The sequence below is a fragment of the Zootoca vivipara genome, chromosome 1 (genome assembly GCF_965207765.1).
Source record: "Zootoca vivipara chromosome 1, rZooViv2.hap1.1, whole genome shotgun sequence".
Lineage (NCBI taxonomy): Eukaryota > Metazoa > Chordata > Lepidosauria > Squamata > Lacertidae > Zootoca > Zootoca vivipara.
Genome location: NC_142582.1, coordinates 111,806,367 through 111,828,177, shown reverse-complemented (window position 1 = coordinate 111,828,177; position 21,811 = coordinate 111,806,367). Strand labels below are relative to the sequence as shown.

The window sequence follows — 21,811 nt, the reverse complement described above, 5'->3', positions numbered from 1 at the left end:
CACCTCCCTGACATCCTTCACATGCTGCACTGGGTCCTGGGAGTATATAAGGATGTCATCTAGGAAGACCAAGCAGTTCTTGAAGAGGAGGGACCCCAGGACGTGGTGCATGAAGGCCTGGAAGCATGCTGAGCCCCCTTGCAAACCGAAGGGCATCACCAGGTATTCAAACGATCCCAGAGGCGTGAACATCGTGGTCTTCCACTCATCGCCTTCCCTGATCCTGATTAAGTTGTACGCTCCCCTTAGATCGAGCTTGGTGAATATCTTGCCCCTGCGCGCTGCTGTCAACAGGTCGTCCACTCTGGGCATTGGAAACGCCACTGGTTCTGTCATGCTGTTCCGGCGTCTAAAATCCACCACCAGACGGCGCTGTTGCGTGTCTTTCTTGTCCACCCAGAAGACCGGGCTGCCCCCTGCTGCCTTGCTTTCTCTGATGAACCCCCGCTTGAGGTTCTTGTCGATGAACTCCCTCAGATCCTCCAGTTCCTGGTCTGACATGGAGTACAGCTTGGCTGGGGGTAGCGTTGCCCCCGGTATCAGGTTTATCTGACAATCAAAGGACCTGTGCGGTGGCAGGTGGTCGGATTCCGCTTCGCTGAAGACCTCCTGTAGGTCCCAGTACTGTTTGGGAATCGCCTCTCCCCCCTTAACGTGCATGGTGGCCACCGTGGCTATCGGTGGCCCCTCCCCTGGTTGGCGCTGCATGCAATGTTCCAGACAAAAGTCAGACCCAAATGTAATGCATCTCTGGTGCCAGCTTATGGATGGGTCGTGGTGTGCTAGCCAGCTCATTCCTAGCACTATGGGGGGGGGTCTGAGATGGTGGTGACGTTGAAAGCCAGTGTCTCTGAGTGCCTTCCTACAGTCATTCTCATGAGGGGGGGGTCTGGTGGGTGATGGCCCCTCCCAGTAACTCCCTGCCGTCAATGGTGGAGACGTGCAGGGGAAAGTCCAGCTGCAGCAGTTGGATCTGGTGTGCTTCCGCAAAATTTCTTGGAAAAAAAAAGGCAGACGCCCCCGAGTCGATTAACGCTAAAACCGTCAGTGGGTACCCATTAGGGAGTGTCAGAGTCACTTCTAGAACCACCCCTGCTCTGGGGGGTTTGGGCTGGCACTGCCCCTCTGTGGAAGGGAGGGAGGGAGGGGGCTGGTTTCCGTCGATTGCGCCTGGCTGCTGCCCCTTGTCTCCTGCAGCCAGGCTGTCTCGTTTCCCTGCTGTTGCGTTGAGTCTGTGGGGGCGGGCATAACAGTTCCCGCCCTTCCCTGCCATTCCCGGCGATGCGGACAATTCCTGACGAGGTGACTGGGGGAGTGGCACAAAAAGCAGTTTCCTCCCCTCCCCTCTTTGCGTTTCTGTGGTGCCGGGGTTTGAAAAGCCCGCGCGCGCGCTCCTCCGATCTCCATTGGTTCCGGCTCTGGGCTAGGTCTGGGCGGGGCTTGGGGTGGGCCCTGGGGTGGGGTTTGGTGATGAGGTCTGTCCTGGGAGCGTGGGAACCAAGGTTTTGCTGCGCGCATCGTTTGTTTGTCCTTCCATCGGGATTCCTGCCTCACCCCCACCGCTAGCGCAGCTTTGCTCAACTCATCCATAGTCCGCGGTTTTGGACCTCTCGCCAGCTCATCCTTAACGTCTGAGTGCAAGCCCAGATAGAAAGCTGATTTCACTGGATCACTATGCAGATCCCACCCCAGTTTGTGCTGGTGCATCTCGCCCAGTACTCTCTAACTGTTAATTTTCCTTGTGTTAAGTTATGAAGCTCTTCTTTTGTGGCTTCCATTTCACTGTCACTAGCGTACATAATTTTTAAAGCTTCTAAAAATAGTTTTACGTTCTTCATGCAATCATTTTTTTGTGCGATGAGCGGTCTGACCCATTCGCGGGCGGCCCCAGTCAAATGCTCTATAATAAAGGAGACTCTGTGCGCGTCATCTGGGAATTCCGCTGCATGCAGTTCCAGCGCATAGTTTATTTCCGTCTCAAATCCTAGGTACTCCCTAGGGTCGCCGCTAAACTTGGTGACTAGGGTCTGTCCCCTTCTCATTTGGACTAGCTGTGGCTGGGGCGCGCCCCCACCTCTCGCTGCTCTTTCCTCATCCAGCTTTTTCTGCAGGTCCAATACCATCACCCTTAGCTGCTTCTCAGTCTCCTCTTTCGTCCTCACCTGCTCCACCAGCTTGTTCAGCTCCTCCCGCGCCCCTCGCGCTTCCTCCTGAGCGGCATGTAATTGCTGCTGGGCCTGCGCTGTCAGGTTCCTGCTTCGCCGCTTCGGCCTCCAGCCTCCAATGCTCAGCCTCTTGCGCGCTCATCGCGGCACTCCAAAGTAGCCAAAAAAGATTCGGAGGTTGCTGTCAGAGGTGCTGATGTGGCTACTCTAGAGTAACGACTCCTCGCAGCATAGTCTTTTTAGACTTTTATTAAGTGCTGATTATTTACAGTGGTCAGAACGATCTATATACATGCTTACGGTGAGGTGTCAGAACCTCCGAATGGAGATTGGCGCGTTTTCTTCCAGCAAAGAAGCTTTGGGAGACCCAACCTCTTCCCCCTACGTTTGCGTCGCAATTCCGGAGTTGGGGGAATTGGCCTTCCCCCCGTGCTCGCACCTTCCTGTCCCACCTGGGGCATGGGCTCCGCAACCTTGCCTGAGCCTCGGACACCACTTCCTGACTCTCCGCTGGAGGCAGAGCTCTCCCTGCTCTCCCCAGCGCTTGGGGATGGGCTGGAACTTAAGATGGGAGGGACTTCCCTGTATCCCTTGTCCCTCACAATAAAACACCATGAAGGCTGAACACACACACACACCCAAAAAACCCATAACATTATTTCATTAAACACTTTTCAAAGTGTATGAATTTGCCTTTTAAGATTAGCAGTAGAATGCTTTTGGCCCCATGAACCCTATTTTCCCTAAGTCTGTACTCATCATAAATTACATCTAGGTTGGGTAGTAACTGAAGATTAACTAAGGTTGTATCTGCATCTGCAGTTCATGACACATTTTGTTCTTCATAAGATTCTTCCAGATGGATATTTATCGCTGGTATCAAAATGCGAGCCCGTATTCCCTCTTCCCCATTAATCAAGATCTGCTCTTCCTGGGGAAAATCAAATACATTAAAAAATAAAATATTTCCCAATGACATATTTGCAATGTCTGAACAACCCATTTACAGTAATAAGGCTTATCTAGAGATACCCATTGCCTCAGTATTTATCCTCACATGTTTTCCATATATAATTGCTTTTTTTGACTTAAGGGCTGCTCCCCCCTCCCCTTGGCGTAGGTTTGCAATAATTTGCAATCAAATGCTAACAAGATAGCATGAAACATAAACCATACCTCAAAACTACAAATAAGACATTTCCAAAGATTATGTGATTAACATTTATTTTTGTAGAAAATCAGGTTACTTGGGAAAGTATTCATCTCCTTATGATTGCATTTTAGGTGCTGGAAAATACTTATCTGTAGCATCGTATGATACATTTGTAGATATCTACAATGTAATGAGCAGTAAGCGGGTTGGAATCTGCAAGGGCTCTTCCAGTTATGTGACACACATTGATTGGGATGTTAGAGGTAAGAAATACAATTGCTGCAAAATGACTATATTTCTGTAGCTTGGAAAATGTAAACTATGCATGAATTTTGTGCAGCATTTCCAAATGGTAGTGATGAATTTCTCACAAATTTTAATAGGAAGTGAATTAATAAATATTGTGTTAACAAACTACAAACAAAAAAGTATTCAATAAGATTTTGTATTTGCTGAACATTTTTTAGGCAAGCTTTTACAAGTGAACACTGGTGCTAAGGAACAGTTGTTTTTTGAAGCTCCTCGGGGGAAAAAACAGATAATTCCCAGTACAGAGGTAAGAAGATTTACAATTCAGTTCCAATACTGTACAATTTTGTAAATAATATCTATATTTTCTTTTTGTCATTTACATAATTTTGAAGGCACAACAGGCAGCCCCACATTTACATGGGGTTACATTCTGAGACACCACACGCATTGGTGAAATCGTGTATAATTGACATTTATTGAAAAAGCCTGCAGACACCCCATTCCGCCCCCACCCTGCCCCCATCTTTCAGTAACGTTTCAGTGATGTATTTAATAACATTTCTGGGTCACTTCCAGGTTCGGTATGATGCGCATATACATGGTTGCACACATACTGAATGTGTGTAAAGGGGGTGGTGGTGTCTGCCTGTATGTTATTTGCTTGTGCATGTCAGATGACATCAGGTGGGACTTGAGGTCCACCTAGTGGCAGAATGCAAAAGTTGATGTTCTAAACTCCAAAGCTTCTGGGACGCTAATCCCTTCAGTGAGCGAGATCTAAATTCTGCCTTATCAATTGTGATAGTGTTTTGAGACCTTGGCAGACTATGTGGTTCAGTTTTGTTGTTTTGTCAATATGTAAAAAAGAAATTGTGAAACTTCCTCCCTATATATATTTCTTTAGTGAAGGACAAAGACTTAGCCACGAAAGTAAATGCTGCAGTTTCTCTTTTCAAGATATCCAAAATTTAAATTGAAAATTAAACACCAGTAAATTTTTACTAGATCCCAATACCCTTCTAGGCATTTTACAAAAGTCCTATCAGATGTCATTAAGGATAGAGTCTTCATCTGCAATACCAGCTTTCCCCCCTACAAAAACTGAAAACGCTTTTTATCACCAAATAATGTTATTTCCTTGCTTAATGAAATTGTTGTCAATATCACTCCCCCCATCAAAAAAGCTAGTATCTCTGCTTAATGCTGTGGTTTGTTGCATTGTTATGGGACACTGGTCAGTATTCCTCAAATGAAATGTTTTCCTAGTGGTACAGCCCGTCTTGGAATCAGACTATTAAAAACTAAGAACAAGCAATGAAATAGTTTTACAAGACCAGAATAGATTAGAATAGTGAGTATTACTGTGTTGCACTTTCAGGGAAATTAAGAAACTCACCTATATGAATTAAATTCAAATGCTACAAGTATGGTTTATACTAATCACCAGCAAGACACAGGAAGTCAAGGTACGTCAGGGAATCTTTCAGATTTCCTTAAATAAAGAAAACCTTCCCAAATTATGTCCTACAAATAGAAGTAAAGAACACAAACACATTAAGGCTTCAGTCCTTTGCACACTTACCTGAGAGAGAGAAAAAAACCTCTGAACATAATTGGGCTTACTTCCTAGAAATCTTGCATAGGCTTGTGCTGTAAGTAGTGAATTCTTCTCCCCGTAGTTTTTCCTCAGGACATTAAAGCAAACCATGGAAGCAACCGTTCTTGCTGTTGAATATGGAAACAATAAACTTTCTGCATAGCTAACAATAGCAAATTCCTGTTTGCATTTATGGTATTCACATGGTGGCTCTCAGCCTTTAATTAGTCAAAGTAACTATTACAACACAAATGATAAAAATAAATTTATTTAAGGTATTACTGTACAATGGGAAAGTATCATTCACACAGTGTTCTATCATAGTTCAAAACAGTATTAATGGTCATAGTCAGACATGTGAAGGTAATTGTCAGACATGTGAAGGTAAGAAGAGTAGAATGTAATTGGAATAAATTTTCTCAAATACTGGGTGATAACACATCCTCATAAAACACCCATATGATCCTCCTTCAAACTGAAAGCATTTTGACTGCAGTTGTCATAGGTAATATCTAATTATTTCAGTGGGAGATGTGAATAGTGTATACCTCTAGGATTATGGTGTTTGCTCTGAGATAAGATGTATAACTATGGATAAGTATCCTTTCTCAAACAGGCTATCTTTATAGGCAGAAAAGATTTCCTGGACATCTTGGACAAGTGTTCTAGGCTCCTGCTGTGAAGGAATTTGGCCAATAATTGGAGAAGTTACAGATGTAACTGCTTCATGCCTCACCAGTGATAGTACAGTTTTGGCAACAGGAGATGATTTTGGATTTGTAAAGCTTTTCCGATACCCTGCCAAAGTAAGTAAATATGCAGTGTTTGCATAATGAGACTTAAACGAAGTCCTACTGTTTTCATATCTACAATAATTGAAAATACACTTGTATTCTTATCTCTCATTGGTATATGTGAATCAGCTTTAATACAAATCAAGCATTCATATTGTACCACATTTTCTCAGACACAATGCATTTCAATGGAGACAATTCACATGCTCATCTGTAGGGCAACATAGAGCATATTTTCTGTTAAATAATTTTTTATTGTTTTTCACAATTTAATTCCACATTAACATCAATAAAAAAGAACATTTTTACCCCCAATCCCTATGTATAGCAATATCTTTTCAAAACATTTTCTTCAAGATTCCAGGAATCTCCAGACTTCCCTCTATCTCCTCTTCTGGTTCTTTATTCTCTTACATTTCCATATCCATTTACCCAATTTTCTAATAATTACACATAGTTAATCAAAACTTACTAACACTTCAAATCATTTACCATTATTTAACACAGATGTCATTTAAGCATCTAGAATATCATTTAAAACAACTTTCTGCATTCCAAATCTGTGCTTAACTATTATTTTTTCTTCTAATTTTAGAAGAAAATCTCTACTAATTTAGAAGCCATCTCTACTAATTGCAAGCATTTAATCAAAGCCTGCTAATGTACTAATATCTACAATATTTTTTCCACATAAACAATAACCATTTCCAAGACTATTTCCCATTCTTTTTCCTAACTTAGGCGTACTTAAATTTCATCAGAAGACATCTGTCCGTTGAGGCAAATTCCAAATCCAAACTTTCCTTTCCTCCAAACTTATCTCAGTCTCAGAGGTTGTACTTTCTGCCTCATTTTCTCCACCATGACCTCCTCAAGTGTTTTCTGCCTAAACCACAAAACTTCCCAATCTACCCTGTTCTTTTGGATTTTCTTCATATCAGTCATCTTTTCCCAGTTTTTAGGCTTCCTCTCCAATTTTTGCCTAAGAACATCCCCTTCCTCAGTTCTCCTTGTCCAAGACTCTATTATTTCAATCGGTTCTGTCACCCTTTTAATGCTTTGATCCATTTGAGTTGTAAACTCATTTGTTATTTTAGCCATAATTTTCATCATCTCTTTCATAAATTCTTTTTTCAATTCAGAAAAAAGATTCATCAATTCAAATTGAGATTTATCCCCCAGGTCCTGTACTTGGGCCCTTCTGTCCAGACTCAACTCTGACCGTTTAAGCATTATCATATTTTTGTCTTTCCGTTGTTCTCAAAATAGCTAGTTTTCACCACCACCTTATCAGTTTCAAGGCTATTCCATGTAAGTTCCCAGTAAACAGTAACTGTTTCTGTGCTTTCCCACTATCCCTCTTCTTTCAACCCGTTTACTTTATACACATATGCAATTTAACATAAAATCCAAATTTTAAGTTGATATTCATATATAACAAATATCTACCCTAAAAAGAGGCCGAAACAATATATCCATAAGAATTACCACTTAATTGTCCAGAAGAGAGTGTACTAAATTCAGTATCCAATTTTCTGAAATGTCTCAGGGTGGAATAAGGAGTTGCAGCACTTGAAGATCCTTATAAATAGGTATATCAACCTCTCTTGCCGGCTTTTTTTCCCATCCTTAAAATTCCGATTTATATACAGGAAACCGAGTTCAGTGCTCTGTAGATCCCTCCAGCCGAGATAAGTCTTTCTTATATTTCCCTAACAGAGTACCTTAAATATCTTAATCCAAATCTCCTCTGCTGAGTTCAGTTTTAATGATGGCTGCTGTTCAAAATCCAGTTTCCACTTTTATACTCCAGTATCGATAACAAGCCAAGAAGAGTAGATTTCAATTGCCTTAAGCTTTCCTCCCCGCAACCGGGGAAAAGCTTTGGAAGGGCAGTGCAGTGTAACGGCTCTCAGATGTTGTCAGAATCCTGGCACCACGTTCCCTTTTCCATACACAAATACTGTACCAAGTCATGGCCAGCTTTAAAATCCTGTAGCAATGTCAAGCAATAAAAAATGGGTTTCAATTACTTTCAATTCTCCCATCAGCAGGCCCACACCGTAAATATCAAATAAGATAATAGTTTTTCACTTGCACTTTTTTCCATGTACAGTTAATTACCCAGAAGCCGAAGAACAGACTTCCTTTTTAATCCTTCGTCTGGTGCTGAATTAAGCTTATTTAATTTCAATGGTAAATCTTTTTACAATCACATCGGCTTGAATGTTGGTTACGGAAAATCTCTGCTGGTGGCTGGAGCGTTAAGGCTTCGCTCCCAGGGAGGCACTTTGCTGCCAAGACTGCACTCAAACCTGCTTCTTTTCCCCACTCTCCCGAGCCTTTTGGAGCAGGGGTCTCGGAATTGCGGGAGAGCTCTTTGCAATCTGCTGGAGCCCTTGACATCTTGAGAACCCTCTCAAGACTTTTTTTTGGGGGGGTATGCCTTGCCTTGGCGTTTCCCCTGACTCTCCGTGGGGTTCAGATCTGTCGGAGCAAACAGATCTGTGCTCCGTTCACCATCTTGCAGAGATTGGAAGTCCAGCATAGGGTATATTTTCAAGTGATGTGTATGCATATGTGTAGCAGGTCTTAGTTGTCACCATTTTATTGATTTTGCTTTTGTTTAACTTCTGGCCCACAGGCCTAACTACTGGTAGGTCTAACAGATCTTTCCACTTGGTCTGCCAGGCTGTTACAGTCAAGTTGTGCCATTCCCACCTGTCCTACAGCTGATGTCATATATGATGACAGGGTTTGAATAAAAAGGGCTTTGCAGGCACTGCCAGTTAGCAAATGGTACTTGGAAAGTACTATGCACAGGTTTTTTTGCCCAGTTGGTTTGATTTCAAACTGCATGGGCAAAAATGGTTTGTTGACATCATTGTGACTCTAGGTCACAGTGTCACCCCTGTTAAACTTGGTCCATGGGGTTTTATAGAGCTAAGGTTCCAGCCCACTGGTTGAATCTAGTACCCCACTCCTAGTGGCTATTTCAGGCTGAAGATATTCATTTTAGAACATGTATGTATTTATCAAATCAGAGGCTAGTGTGCTGGACTTGGACTAGAGACACCTGGGTTTAAAATCCCGGGTCTGCTGGTACCCAAAGGACTCTTTTTGAGTCTTACATACCTCAGAGTTGTTGTGAAAATAAAATGGGAGATCCCTCATGTAAGAACTCCTTAGCTCCTGGACAAAGACGCAAATGTAAGAAGAATGTGATTGACATCCCTTCATACTACACAATCCCCCATTCACATACCAACAACTCAAATCACACAACTAACACCACATTTCCACTGCACAGCTTTTCCCACCGATAATGCTCTAGGATTTTTGTTCTAACAGGTTTTTTTTTTGGTTTTTTTGGGGGGAGAGAATGAAAGTATGAGGTGTTCCAGTAAAATCTTTAGTCATCTTCCTCAGGCCATGCAAGCTCATAACCCAAGTAATGATATTCCTCTAGCATCACATCTCGGCTGGCATTGCAACACATAGTTGTGGAAGCAAGGCTACAGGGGAAAAAAGAGGATGACTATTTCTTCCCTTGGGTTCGCCTCCAGCATTCTTAAGGAGTCAGGGCTAGACAAAGGGGAGCAGTGTCAGACTTCAAATGTTTTCTAAAAGTTGTGTAATTCTTTATCTCCCTGACATCTGATGGGAGGGCGTTCTATAAGGGGCGACACTGTCGAGAAGGCCCTCTGCCTGGTTAATTTGTGCGGCAGACGTCCATATATATGTTGGAATGTTCCTAAACATTCCATAACACCTCTGCAGCTGAGACAGTGGTTAAGGGTCATTCATTGGAGTTCGGAGTAACTCTGGTACTGAAAAAAGGGTATTAATGTTTCAAATACTGTAGCCTGTAACTACCTTGTGGTTGTTTCCTTTTGTTGAGTTTATCTGATTTGGAGATAATTTGGCAAACCATTCCTTTTCTGAGAAATTGTCTGTTCTATACTTTAATTAAACACTCCCTTTGTCTTTGTATGGCCATAATAGTAGCTATGTAGATATGTAGGATCACAGTAGTGGATACTGAGGAAAGGCTGTGCTCTCAGCTGACCTCCCTTCAGCTGCACTGCTGTTGCATAGCAGGATTGTTTTCAAACAGTGCCAACAGGAATGCTGGACTGTCTTTTTCCCATTCTGATATGCAGCAGCATTGCAGCCAATAGGAGATCAAGTAAATGACACAGACGCACCAGGCCCTTCACTACTGCCCAGCATATTGTTCAGTGTTAATTTGACTCATATATACTGTAGATGTTTTGTAGCCTTGCTTAAAAATGCTAATGAATGAAATGTTCTACATTTTTTGTATATTTCATATTCAGGGAAAATATGGGAAGTTTAAGAGGTATGTGGCTCATAGTACACATGTAACAAATGTTCGTTGGACTCATGATGACAGTTTATTAGTCAGTGTTGGAGGTGGAGACACCTCTTTAATGCTGTGGACCCATGAGATGGAGGGCCATCGAGAAACCAGGCAGTGTGACAGTGAAGAATCTGATCTAGATTCCGAGGAAGATGGGGGTAAGTAACCATTTTAAGATAACTTCAATCTTATAAAGCAGTTTTAATTCTTCCCACTATAAATGCAATTTCCATAATCTGAATGTCAGTTTGAAAGGTCCAGGGTTTTTTCTTTTGGGTGTGTGTATGTGTGCAAATTAATTATTTAGCAAAACCATTTTACTGTTTTAAATGCCTTTAAAAATCCTAAGTAAATTATATTTATTGTAATTTTGTTTTATGTTGGCTGGGATCCAAAGATCCATTAACAGAGCTGTGCGCATGGAAGTGGGGGAGGTGATTTTCTGATTTCTTGTGCCCACTAGAAATCTACACTCCTACACCCCAATAGTGTAGGAGATTGTACAGGTGCTGCATGCAGTAAAGGAACTGGCAAAAAATATCACTTCCACCAGCAGGAACTTTCACAGTATTGCAGCTACTTCTGCAAACACTCAGTGCCTGGTGGCATCCTGTTTTGCCACCTGAGGTGAAATGGGAATGTACCATTCCCTTCCACTGTTGCCAGATGGCCCCCCTTGCCAAACTTGGCAAGAACCAGAGCACTCCTCAAGGTGTTGCTGCTTGTCTTCTGTACCCTGGGTGGGTGGAGGAGATGAGTGGCAATGTTGTGCACTGGAATGCCTACCTCCAGTGACGGGGGACATTCTGCTGGCGGAGGAAGTAGTGGTAGGTGGGTGCTTCACCCTGCCTCATCAATGGGCAGGCTCTGCAAAGTGTTCTCCCATGAACTGAAGAACTCCTTCAACATACAGAAGGGCTGGTCTTGATCCTATCTACTGTTGTTTGATGTCTCCGGTGCACTTATATGCAAATAGAATAAATTAATAAACAATTAACCTACTTCTTAGTTCCAATAGTTCTTGTGGTTATAAATATTTTACTAGGATATGACAGTGATGTCACAAGAGAAAATGAAATTAATTACACCATCAAAGCCTTATCAACCAACATCAGACCTATGTTTGGAATCAAGCCTCATCTGCAGCTAAAAGAGCCTTCAGTTGATGAAAGGTAACTTGGGGTGTGTGTGTAATTTTATGACATACTGTAATAGAATTTTAAGGGGCATGTGTGCATAAAAGGGGCTGAGATTTTTTTTCCTATTTGGTTTTGAACCATTGTGCTCAAATATTGGATAATATTTCCATTTAACTTTTCATGGACTAAGAATGTTTGCCAAGAGTAAAATATTTTCACATGTAGTAGTGAATAGCACACATACACTGCCGATGAACACCAGTAGTAGCAAACAAATAGTCAGTGATAGCTTTGATTCTCTGTTGTTGGGACAAGGGTGCATGGAATAATACTTCCTCACTGCCACTACCACCAGGTGATCAGTGCTATTAAAGCTGGCCACTAACAGTCATGCAGTGCTAGATGTACTCCCTCCTCCCCGCTGTACTGTGATCTTGTGAATATGCAGGCAACTTACAACTTACGCACATTTAACGTGCAATCACAATGTTCAATGTTTAAATAATGCAAATTAAAAGCACGGAAGGAGGATAACTTAAAAACTCTTTTGTGCAGGGTTTTCCCTATGTGGGAAGAGCTTTAAAGCTCTCGAATTTGCTTACTGAGGTCTAGGAGGCTCTTGCAAGATCTTGGACAACCCTGCAATTTTTTTTAAGTGTCTCCCCAAGCCCAGTAAGTTCCCTGTCTTGGCAGGGCAGGGAGCTCTAAGACCCATTTGGGTGCACTGGCTCTGGGAGGTAATATTGCTCATGCAGGAGCAGTTCAAAGAAGCTGGTTGAAATATATCCAGTTTTGTGTATATGTGCCATCACTGGAATGTAATCCTTGATACGAGTTACCTGTATAACAGAACTGCAGGCATCCAGCCAAGCGCTGAGACATTTGAAGATTTGAAAGGATGGAATTTTTGAGAAGCAGGTAGGGTTAAACAAGCATTTAAGTACTTGTCAAATAATTTTAGAAGTGTACGCAAGAGGCATCTTCAGTCCTTGCATCTAAGTGGGCATGTTTAATTCTGCAACTTTAATTACTTGTGGGCAAATTTTCCCTTTACATTTTGAACTGTGGTTTGGAAAACTAATTCCAAAATACATTGTCTGAAGCAAACATGCATGCCAGATCCATCTTTTGGAAAACAGTCAGAAGTGACATCCAGGAAAATAGTACTCCTCTGCTTACAAATATTTTACAGAGGCACACACTGAATTTTACACACAAATGACCTTTAGACTTGATGCATTTATTTCGTTCTTGGGTCTTAATGCCTGTGTACAAAATGTGAGTTTAGAATTGGCTAACAAATATTTGTTCCGTTCAATTAATTTCAGTTTTCTTTATCCTAGATTTATGATATATATTGTTCATAATTTAATATTCCTGCTTAATTTTTATGCTTCCTGTGAAGGCAAGGGGTTGTAAGGTAAGAACTTACTTACATATATAAAACATTCACTATAAAGTATATTTTATCTGATTTGGAAAATTATAACGTCAAGTAATATAACATCAAGTAATACATATATAGACAAAATCCTAGGGAATACAATGATGCAATGGCGGAGACCCCAGGTATCCAGCCTGGAGAGGTGGTGGCCAGATCCGAACTACCATGTAGCCGCTCTGCAGTCCAGGGGGCTGCGCGCGACCACGCAAAATCACCCCCCGTTTAATGTGGGGAGCAGTCATTCAGACTATAAGACTCTCCCATGTATAAGACGCCCCCTATTTTAGGGGGCTCAGATTTAAGAAAATGGGGGGAGATGTATCCGTGTATATGATGCCCCCTAATTTTTGACATTATTTTTAGGAAGAAGATCTAGTCTTATACATGGAAAAATACAGTACTTCCTTTTCGCTATTGGAAAGTTTCTAGAGCAATCAAATGAGGCTGATAAAAAACAAAAAAGATGCATTCTTCTGATGGCAGTTTTGTGTCCATGAATATACATACCTTATACATCTTCTGTGTGCCATATAGGTTATAGCTTCTAGCCAGGGCCGGCCCTATGGCCAGGCTGGGTGGCGCAGGGCACCACGGCGCCGGCCCGCCAGGAGGGCGTCGCGAGCTGCACCCGCCCGCTGGCCGGCCGGTCCGCCGCGCAGCTGCGCCCATGGCAACCGCGCAGCTGCGCCCATGGCAACCGTGCTGCGCTCACCCGCCCAGGGGCGCTTAAGGCGGCCCTGCTTCTAGCTCAGCACCAGACAGAAAACTTGACATAAGCAATGTCTACAAGCAATGTCTATTAGTTTCAGTGTTCTGGAGTTGACTCTTCTTTCCTTCATTCTTTTCCAATTGCTACGTAGCTTCAGTGTCTAAGGAGCTGATTCTAGAGCCAAACTAGATGTTAAATGTATGATATATCGTTAACTTTTAAAAAAAAAAGTGTGCATGTGCAATCTGCATTAGGATATTGGCACAGGAGGAAGGTGGTTAATTACTCCCACCTGCCTGTTTCTGGAAAATCACATCACTCTCTCCAACTGATAGTGACTTTAATCAAGAATCTGCTATAGGTGCCTATTGCAGTTTCTGTGTAGAGCAAATAGATATTTGTAGAGTATTGTGATTTTCATCACAAAAGCAGCAAAGGAACAATGACAATTCATTGATAAAAGCTGGTATCTTTAAAAAAAACCTTGAGGAATTAAATGTTCAGATTTCACCGATAGCCTATATGAGTTTGCACTTACTTGATTTTTTTCCATCTCCAAATACTGTACAGTGTTGTGATTTATACATAAGCATAAACAAAGCAGAACAACTCCTTTCAAAATACGGTATATATCTGTTCTGTGCATTTTGGAATTTGTATGAGTTGTTTGAAAAGCATTTATAAAATAGTAATATAATACAGAGGGGAAAATAGACTCAGGACCAGGTCATCAAAATTACTCATACAAGAGTTACATTATTATGAGTTGTATTCAAAGTAGTGATAAGGAGGCCGTTCCATCAATGCAAGCATTTCTGCTTGCCTGATGGGACTATGTCTCTTCTCCTCCCCGTATGTGCTGTTCTGCTGATCCTCCAGAATTGGTTCTGGGGAAGTGGGGTGTGGGGTGGAGAAGAGCATCATTGCAGTGTTTTCCACTACTGCTGTGATTTAGTTGAATATGGCCCAATGTGTACAAGCCCTTCCTGCTAACGGTTGTGATAAAAATGACAATAGTATGCTAAGGCTGCTGTCTTTGTTGTAAAACTTTGATTTATTTCCCTATCATGTCTTGGTAAATAAATACTTACTTAGAGGATTATCACACACCTCCTGCCCCACTCACTTTCATGGCCACTACTTCTTCAGTTCCCCATTGCCAGTGTCAGTATCTATTAGGACCTGAATGCAATTCTGCTTTTCCCACTTTCAACCTAAGAGCCTTGAACTCGACATGTGGCTCTGTACTGCCCTTCGTTGGATAGTGCTAAGTCTGGTACTAGTGCAACTCTGCTTTCCCTTCTTCTAGCCTCCAAAACCTAGGGGGAGGAGTGATGGTAACCTGTGAGTCTTGGGTACAGTTTTCTGCTTGGGTTTTTGCCTGGGGTACTTGCAATTAGCTATATATGAGTGAAAAATTACAAAGCTGCCTCATTGTTAACAGGTGAAGAATTATGAAAAAGTAATGAGAAATTGATATGAGAATTAGTGACTAGTGTAAAGATTAGAGGAGCACCCCAGGCATACCCACAATAATTTGATCCGGAAACTTGGTAAGCAGGCAGAAGCATGAAAAATGGAGTTTTCCAAACCATCCTTTTCTGTACTAAAAAGCTATATGAGCAAATATTATCTGTCTTATTTGCAATTATATTGCCTTTGTTTAATGAAACCTGTGGAATATCAAGTTAGACATCATTTTCCTGAAAGCTTGTAAAAGTTCTTCTCCTGCATCACTGTTCTATTGTGTGGTGTTGGAGCATGCTTGATGAGCCTTCTTTGCCAAATAGAGGAACCTGAGTAAATAGTTAGCAAGCTTACTCTTTTGTACCCCAAAAGAGGTAATATATTCCTTCTCATTTTCCCTACACTACGGGCTCTTCCTCTCCCAGCACTCCTTCACTTTCCTATTCCTTTTCTTTATGCTGCCAAACTACTCCTCTCTTGCAAATCATGTCTCAACTTTTTTTTAAAATCCCTCTCCATCTTATACCTGTAAATATTATCCTTGTAAACAAAAAAACACAACCACAAAATAAAATCTCTTACACTTGGATATTGCCAGAAGATCAGATCAACACAATTCTACGTAATATCTTTTCTGCTATAAAATAATTTTAGATGCTTGGTTTTCTTATCTTAAAACACACTTTTCACCAATTCATCATTAAACCAAACTGGAATAAGTAATCATTCTCTCTTCCTTCTGCTGCTGAAAAGAGGTTCCAGGTAATGCTTTTACTTTGCTAATGTCTTTTTCATATTTCAGCACCATCTTCCATTTCCACGCAAAGCTGTCTTGTCATTTTGGTGTCCCTGATACACATATACATGTTTCTACCAGCCTTCAACTGTCATGCTGTCATGCTACTTTCTGTACATATATAGAACTCTGCAAATGTAAACACTTCTCTTCACCCTGACCTCATTAAATTTGCTAAATTTAACATTTTTTTTAAATACTGAAAATAAATAAAATAAAGTAGAATTACAAGTTCAATAAAATCTTAAGGGCATTTTCATATGCTTCCATAGAGATTTCTCCTATGAATCTAGTTAATTTATTATTTTGTTTATTATCACATTCATATCTCAGCTCAAGATGGAGTGCATGGTTATTCCCACCTATTTTACTTTCACTGCGTAACATATTTAGAGAGAGGCCTTATTTAATAGCTGGCTAAACAAACCTCTTTGCCTATAGGTTTGTTACCTATGTAGCACTATGCTCTTCCAAGAGATATTAGTACTATTTCCTTCATGTACTGAGGTATCTATTAGGACCTGTTTACTACATCATCTGCTGCTTTTCAGAATCTCACTCACTGCTTTGGTGAATCTTCTGCTTTTCTGTTCTTTTTCTTACATTGTCTTTCTGTGCCCACCTCACTGACATAGGCGCTTATTTCTGTCCCGAAGCTGTAATTTGTCTTCTCACAGAGCACAGTTTTCGGAAGCAGTTTTGACTTCTTCATTTAAACCATGTGCAGCTGCTAACTTAAAATGACATCAGAATGATAGATGTCACTATTATTTTCAGTTTCAGTGGCAAATCTTGATTCTGCTGTAAGGAATAATTGGTAACTTGTTTCATTGTCATCTATGCTTCCCAAACTAATAGAGTATGTTTAAAGGTGTAGGATGAGAACTGCACTACCTCAATATGGAAGTGGGAGGATTGCATGCTTGGGATTATACCACATGCCCTCACCAATGCTTGAATCAGCTCTTAGCAAATGAAGTGTACCTGTATGTATAAATCCAATATATTAAGTGGAAGTAGAACCACCTTAAAAACCGTGGGGAAGTAAATAATGGTAAGTTTGGGACCCCTATCATTTACTTGGCTGAAACTTAGGACTCAGCTACATGGGTCAATTATAACGTTATATGTGCATTATAAAAATGTGGCACCAGATGGTGCTGTAGAGCTGAAATCCAAAGTGAATGGTAAATTGCATTGGGAGCTTTTACTGTATAGCGGTCTTTTTTCATAGTTCTTTAAAATATCTGTGTAGATCCAGCCTTATATCTATCCACGTGGGTTATTGGCATAGGGGTGTCATGTTTGTGTCATTGCCCCAACAAAGCTTTGGGCCTAATGCAACTCTATGCCAGAATGACAGTTGCTGTTAACTACGGTTGCCATACATCTGGATTTCTCCAGAGATGCCCAGGATTCCAAAGGTGAAATCACCACCGAGGTGGATTTTTTAAATTTTGAAAAATGTCCATTGGGGGTGGTGCGCACTGAGGGAGCAGGTGAGCAGTCCGTGTATCAGTCTGATGGGCAGCTGGCTGGCTGAACGGACCCCGCTTCTCCCCCTTGCCAAGTTAAGAACCGCATTGGGCCTCCCTTCTTCTTCCTCTCCTCCCATCAGTGGCCTCTGAGCCCAGGCCTGGCTGGATGTCCTCAGGCCCCGCCACTGCAGAGCCACTCGCTGGAGGAGGAGGCCGTGAGATGAGGAGCCTCCCTTACAGGCCTTCCTCCTCCTCTTCCTCCTCCTCCTCCTCTTCCTCCTCCTCCTCCTCCTGCCGTTCCGGGAGCGCAAGGTAGAAGCAGCCTCTTTACTTGCTCCCCTTCCCCATGGTGATCGCAGCTCTTCCTTTTCCCCCTCTGAAGCAGACAAGCAGTCCTAGCAGATGCCCCGTCAACCCGATGCAAGTCCAATGCACCCCTGCCCCACAACCTTCTTTCTGGAAAAAACATAGTTTTTAAAAGCCTTCTCAAAGCAAGAGCTATGAATCTTGAGTGTAAAAAATATACTCTTTTCAGATGAAAACTTATTTAAGGTTGCATAGTTACTGGAAGTGTGCCTCACTGAACACAGTAGGGCATACACATTCACTTTTTATAGTTTGTGAGGGGTTACTGATTTTCCTGTTCAATAAGGTTTCCTTGATATCAATTCTGCAATATCCAAATAAAACATGTATTTGTACCTGCAGCCTCATTTGTGTAACTTTAGATTTAGTATCATTTTTAAAATGTTTTAATTACGTGAATTGGTTCATCTAGTTTCTTATAATTCTAGTACACTTTAGAGATCTACAGCTAGCCATAACAGGAGGGGCTGCCATATGGTTATGCAGTTTGGGAGGCTTAACTCTTATTTACTTCCACTACCATTCCTAAGTATTAAAGGAAGAAGGGGGAAAACAAATTAAGTATAGGAATTACTAACTTGTACTTTATACCATCCCCCAGCACAGGAAGGTACTTCTTTTGGAAATTGATTTCCGGCTTTCACAAACTTAGCAGACATCCCTTTCTTATTCTGCTGTGGCTTCTACAACATTATGCTTTTTAGCCCTCTGCTATATACAGTATGTTCACTGCCTATGCCATGTCATCATAGCATTTATGTTTAGCAGGGATCAGAGGGGTCTCCAAGATCTCTGCTCCATTATCAGAAGCCTAGTAATTGCATACAAAACCCCATCCTTTCACTCAAAGCCCATGCCTTGTCCTCTAAGTCAAGCCCCCTCCATATTGCTCTACCCCATACACTGTGATCAGTCTCAGAAGTCAGTAAGTAGTGCAGTAAGACTGGAGATCTTTATCAGTGGTCTGTGTTACATCACCAACCTGTGCTTGTCAAATTGTCTTCATTCTTTGCTTTTGTCATTAAAGTAATGGAAAGTGCATGTCGTGCAATGTTTTAAAATTTGATGGTACTGAACATTAAAGTGTGTATTATAAAATACAATCATGATTTTCTGGTTGAACCCTTGATGTCTTTGGATGACTGGGGCAACCCAGTCAAATGAACAGGGAATAATAATAATAATAATAATAATAATAATAATAATAATAATAATAATAATTTTCATTCATGTTGCTTATATAACATACATTTAAAGCACGTTTAAAACAAAGAATATTGGGAACTAGGGTTTTTTTTTAATAGCTGCTGGAAACTATACCTCTGTGAGGGATAAATTACAGTTCCTAGGATTCTTTGTGGTTTGCCATGTGCTTTAAATGTGTTTTAAATGTATGGTGTGCATGCATAAAATAAAAACTGTACTGACCAGATAGTAGAACAACAATGAGGGAATTAGGAAAAGAGGAACTATGAGTACTACAGGCAACAGAAAGCTAATAACTGCTAACAAGTGTAGGAAAGCTAATAACTGTGAACAAGTGTAGGAAACAAATCAGTGTTGGCTTAGCATTTCATATGAATCAGCTCTCATGGTTTGTGTTCTTGCACAATACAAGGAGATGGATGGGTGTGTTTATTAAGAACCATCACTTGTAAGATCATGTCTTCCATCATGTGTGCACTGCGCCATTGGATTACTTTCCACATGGTGGAAATATACAACATTGATCAAAAGAAGTAATAAAATATACATAATAAAATAACTGTTTATAAAATGGTCCCTTTGGTACAAGCACAGCCTTGTTTTTAAGCACGTGTCTGTCTGGTGGCCATTGGTGACCAGGAATTGCACACACAAGAGTGAATGGAATCCCATGCAGGTGAGTAACTGAGCGGGTCCAAAAGAGATGGAGCACTCTGTTGACTTCACTGTACCCAACTGGTACTGCTGGAGGAGGGTAGCCTCTTCCTCCTCAATCAATATAGAAATGAACCTCTCTGTCCCTTCTTTGCCAGCCCCCGGCAGACTGGTATCATTTCTTTGTAGGGTAATAACTTTAAGGGTTTATTTATAAGGCTGTCCTAGCTAAGTATCTTACAGCTTTCTCTACCCAGGCGACAGTTCAGAAGATGCTGTTTTAGTACTGAATGGGTGACGGACAACCTTTTCTTATTCACAGTTCTTTGTTTCAGACCACCAGTTAGTAGGGCATTGCCTCAGCCTGAAAAACTTCAGACAAATAATGTTGGCAAAAAAAAGAGACCTATAGAGGTAAGAAAACTTGCTATTCCTATTAACATTCTCATTTAAACTTCATTATAGACAACTATATGGGGTATAATATAAATTTAATTAATCAGCTTCTGTAAACAAATGCCTTGTGGACAAACAGGCAGAATAAGTGATAATTTATTCTGCATCTATTTAAAGGGATTTTTCAATAGTCCAGACAGACTGGCAGAATAAAATCAGAATTGGGGGGTAAACTTGTGGGCTGGTCAATACTGCAAGCAGAATATTCCCTGTTTGCTCCCAATATATAAGTGGTGAAGTTAGTTATAGGATTTTTCTTGATGCTTTGGAACACTATTAAAAGAAAACATTAAATTCATTAAACAGCTTGTACAGTGCTGTTCAAAGATGAAATCATGAAATAGCTTTTATTCACAAGGAAACTTGTGGTGATCATAAATCTGTTTTCTTAGGATCTAGTGCTGGAGCTGGTGTTTGGCTATCGTGGTAGAGATGGCAGGAACAATGTGCACTATTTGAATGATGGTGCTGATATAATTTATCACACTGCATCTGTTGGAATTCTGTACAATGTGGCAACAGGTAGGAAACATACACAGTAGATTCCATCTGGCATTGATACAGTGTTTTTCTTTTCTTCCTTTTTTTCTTTCCCCCTCATAGATGTGATATTTGTACTTTAAATAATATACTGTATTTGTCTCTGTAGGCTCTCAATCTTTTTACCAGGAACATAATGATGATATTTTGTGCCTCACTATAAATCAGCACCCCAAGTTTACCAACCTTGTGGCAACTGGCCAAGTAGGTATGTTTGTATTTTTTAAAAAAGAAATTAATACATATGCATGAACAGTTAGTTATGTGAATTCATAGATAGAAGAAAGCATTTGCTTATGCTGCTTCTGTTTGTATGAATGTTACTCAGTTACCTGTGCCAATTATATATTTTCTTGTAGCACTGAAAATTATTTTTAAAACACATTGATGCTTCTTAAGGATGCTAATGCTATATTTTATTGCAGATTTATCAAAATGATTTTTAAAACTACTGAGCCCCATTTAATCACAAAACATTTTCTTTTTTGTTTTCACACCTGCCACAATGTACACTATCATGTCCAGCATACACAACACAGCAAAATGCCCATTGCTATGAGAGGGAGGAAGGAATGCAGGGACCCCTAGGGGTGCAAAGCAGGTCTGTGAGCTTTGCAGATAGATGCATTGTGTACAAACTCCACAATATCTTCTGTGAAGACTGAGAAACTATAGCAGTGTACCTTCACATCAATCCTGAGCCCATGGACTAGTAAACAATCCTGCAAACTCTGCCACCCTAGGATAACGTGGTCCTCTGTAACATCCTGCCAAGTGCTAAGGGCTGGGTTTTTTTTTCTTCTTCTACCATGCACCCAGTGCAGCTATGTGATAAAGTATTGTCTGCTACAGCATTATACTGTTTTCAATAGACATTAATGATCATTCACTTATTTAGGAGAAACGAAGAGGAAAATATACAGTACACTTTTGAAGCAGAGATAATATAAAAAGATTGAGCTTTCAAAATATGTAACAAAATTAAAATCAAAAGTGCACTAATTGAAAAGCAGTGATCATAAACAATCCAGCGCACAGTAATCAGAACAAATTGTCAAATGGGTTGATTAAAGTTGTGCAGGGATGAAAGTGCTCCCTTTTGTACAAAACGATTGCCAAAAGCTAATCATATAATTTGGGGTAGGAAAGTATTTCTGCAATTTGATTTAAAATGATGCTAAATATGTACCTGAATACAAGGTATTTAGTTA

At 40.9% G+C, this 21,811-nt stretch overlaps 1 protein-coding gene across 1 annotated transcript in view; it reads left to right on the top strand.

Moving 5' to 3' along the window:
* The window catches only part of EML5 (EMAP like 5), a 101,113-nt gene that overhangs the window by 61,511 nt on the left and 17,791 nt on the right, over nucleotides 1-21,811 (top strand). The window contains exons 23-31 of the mRNA XM_035107512.3: nucleotides 3,450-3,581; nucleotides 3,786-3,874; nucleotides 5,797-5,973; nucleotides 10,302-10,503; nucleotides 11,391-11,517; nucleotides 12,890-12,904; nucleotides 19,940-20,018; nucleotides 20,453-20,582; nucleotides 20,710-20,808. Coding sequence (XP_034963403.2) covers nucleotides 3,450-3,581; nucleotides 3,786-3,874; nucleotides 5,797-5,973; nucleotides 10,302-10,503; nucleotides 11,391-11,517; nucleotides 12,890-12,904; nucleotides 19,940-20,018; nucleotides 20,453-20,582; nucleotides 20,710-20,808 — 1,050 coding nt within the window. The remainder of the gene's footprint in view (nucleotides 1-3,449; nucleotides 3,582-3,785; nucleotides 3,875-5,796; nucleotides 5,974-10,301; nucleotides 10,504-11,390; nucleotides 11,518-12,889; nucleotides 12,905-19,939; nucleotides 20,019-20,452; nucleotides 20,583-20,709; nucleotides 20,809-21,811) is intronic.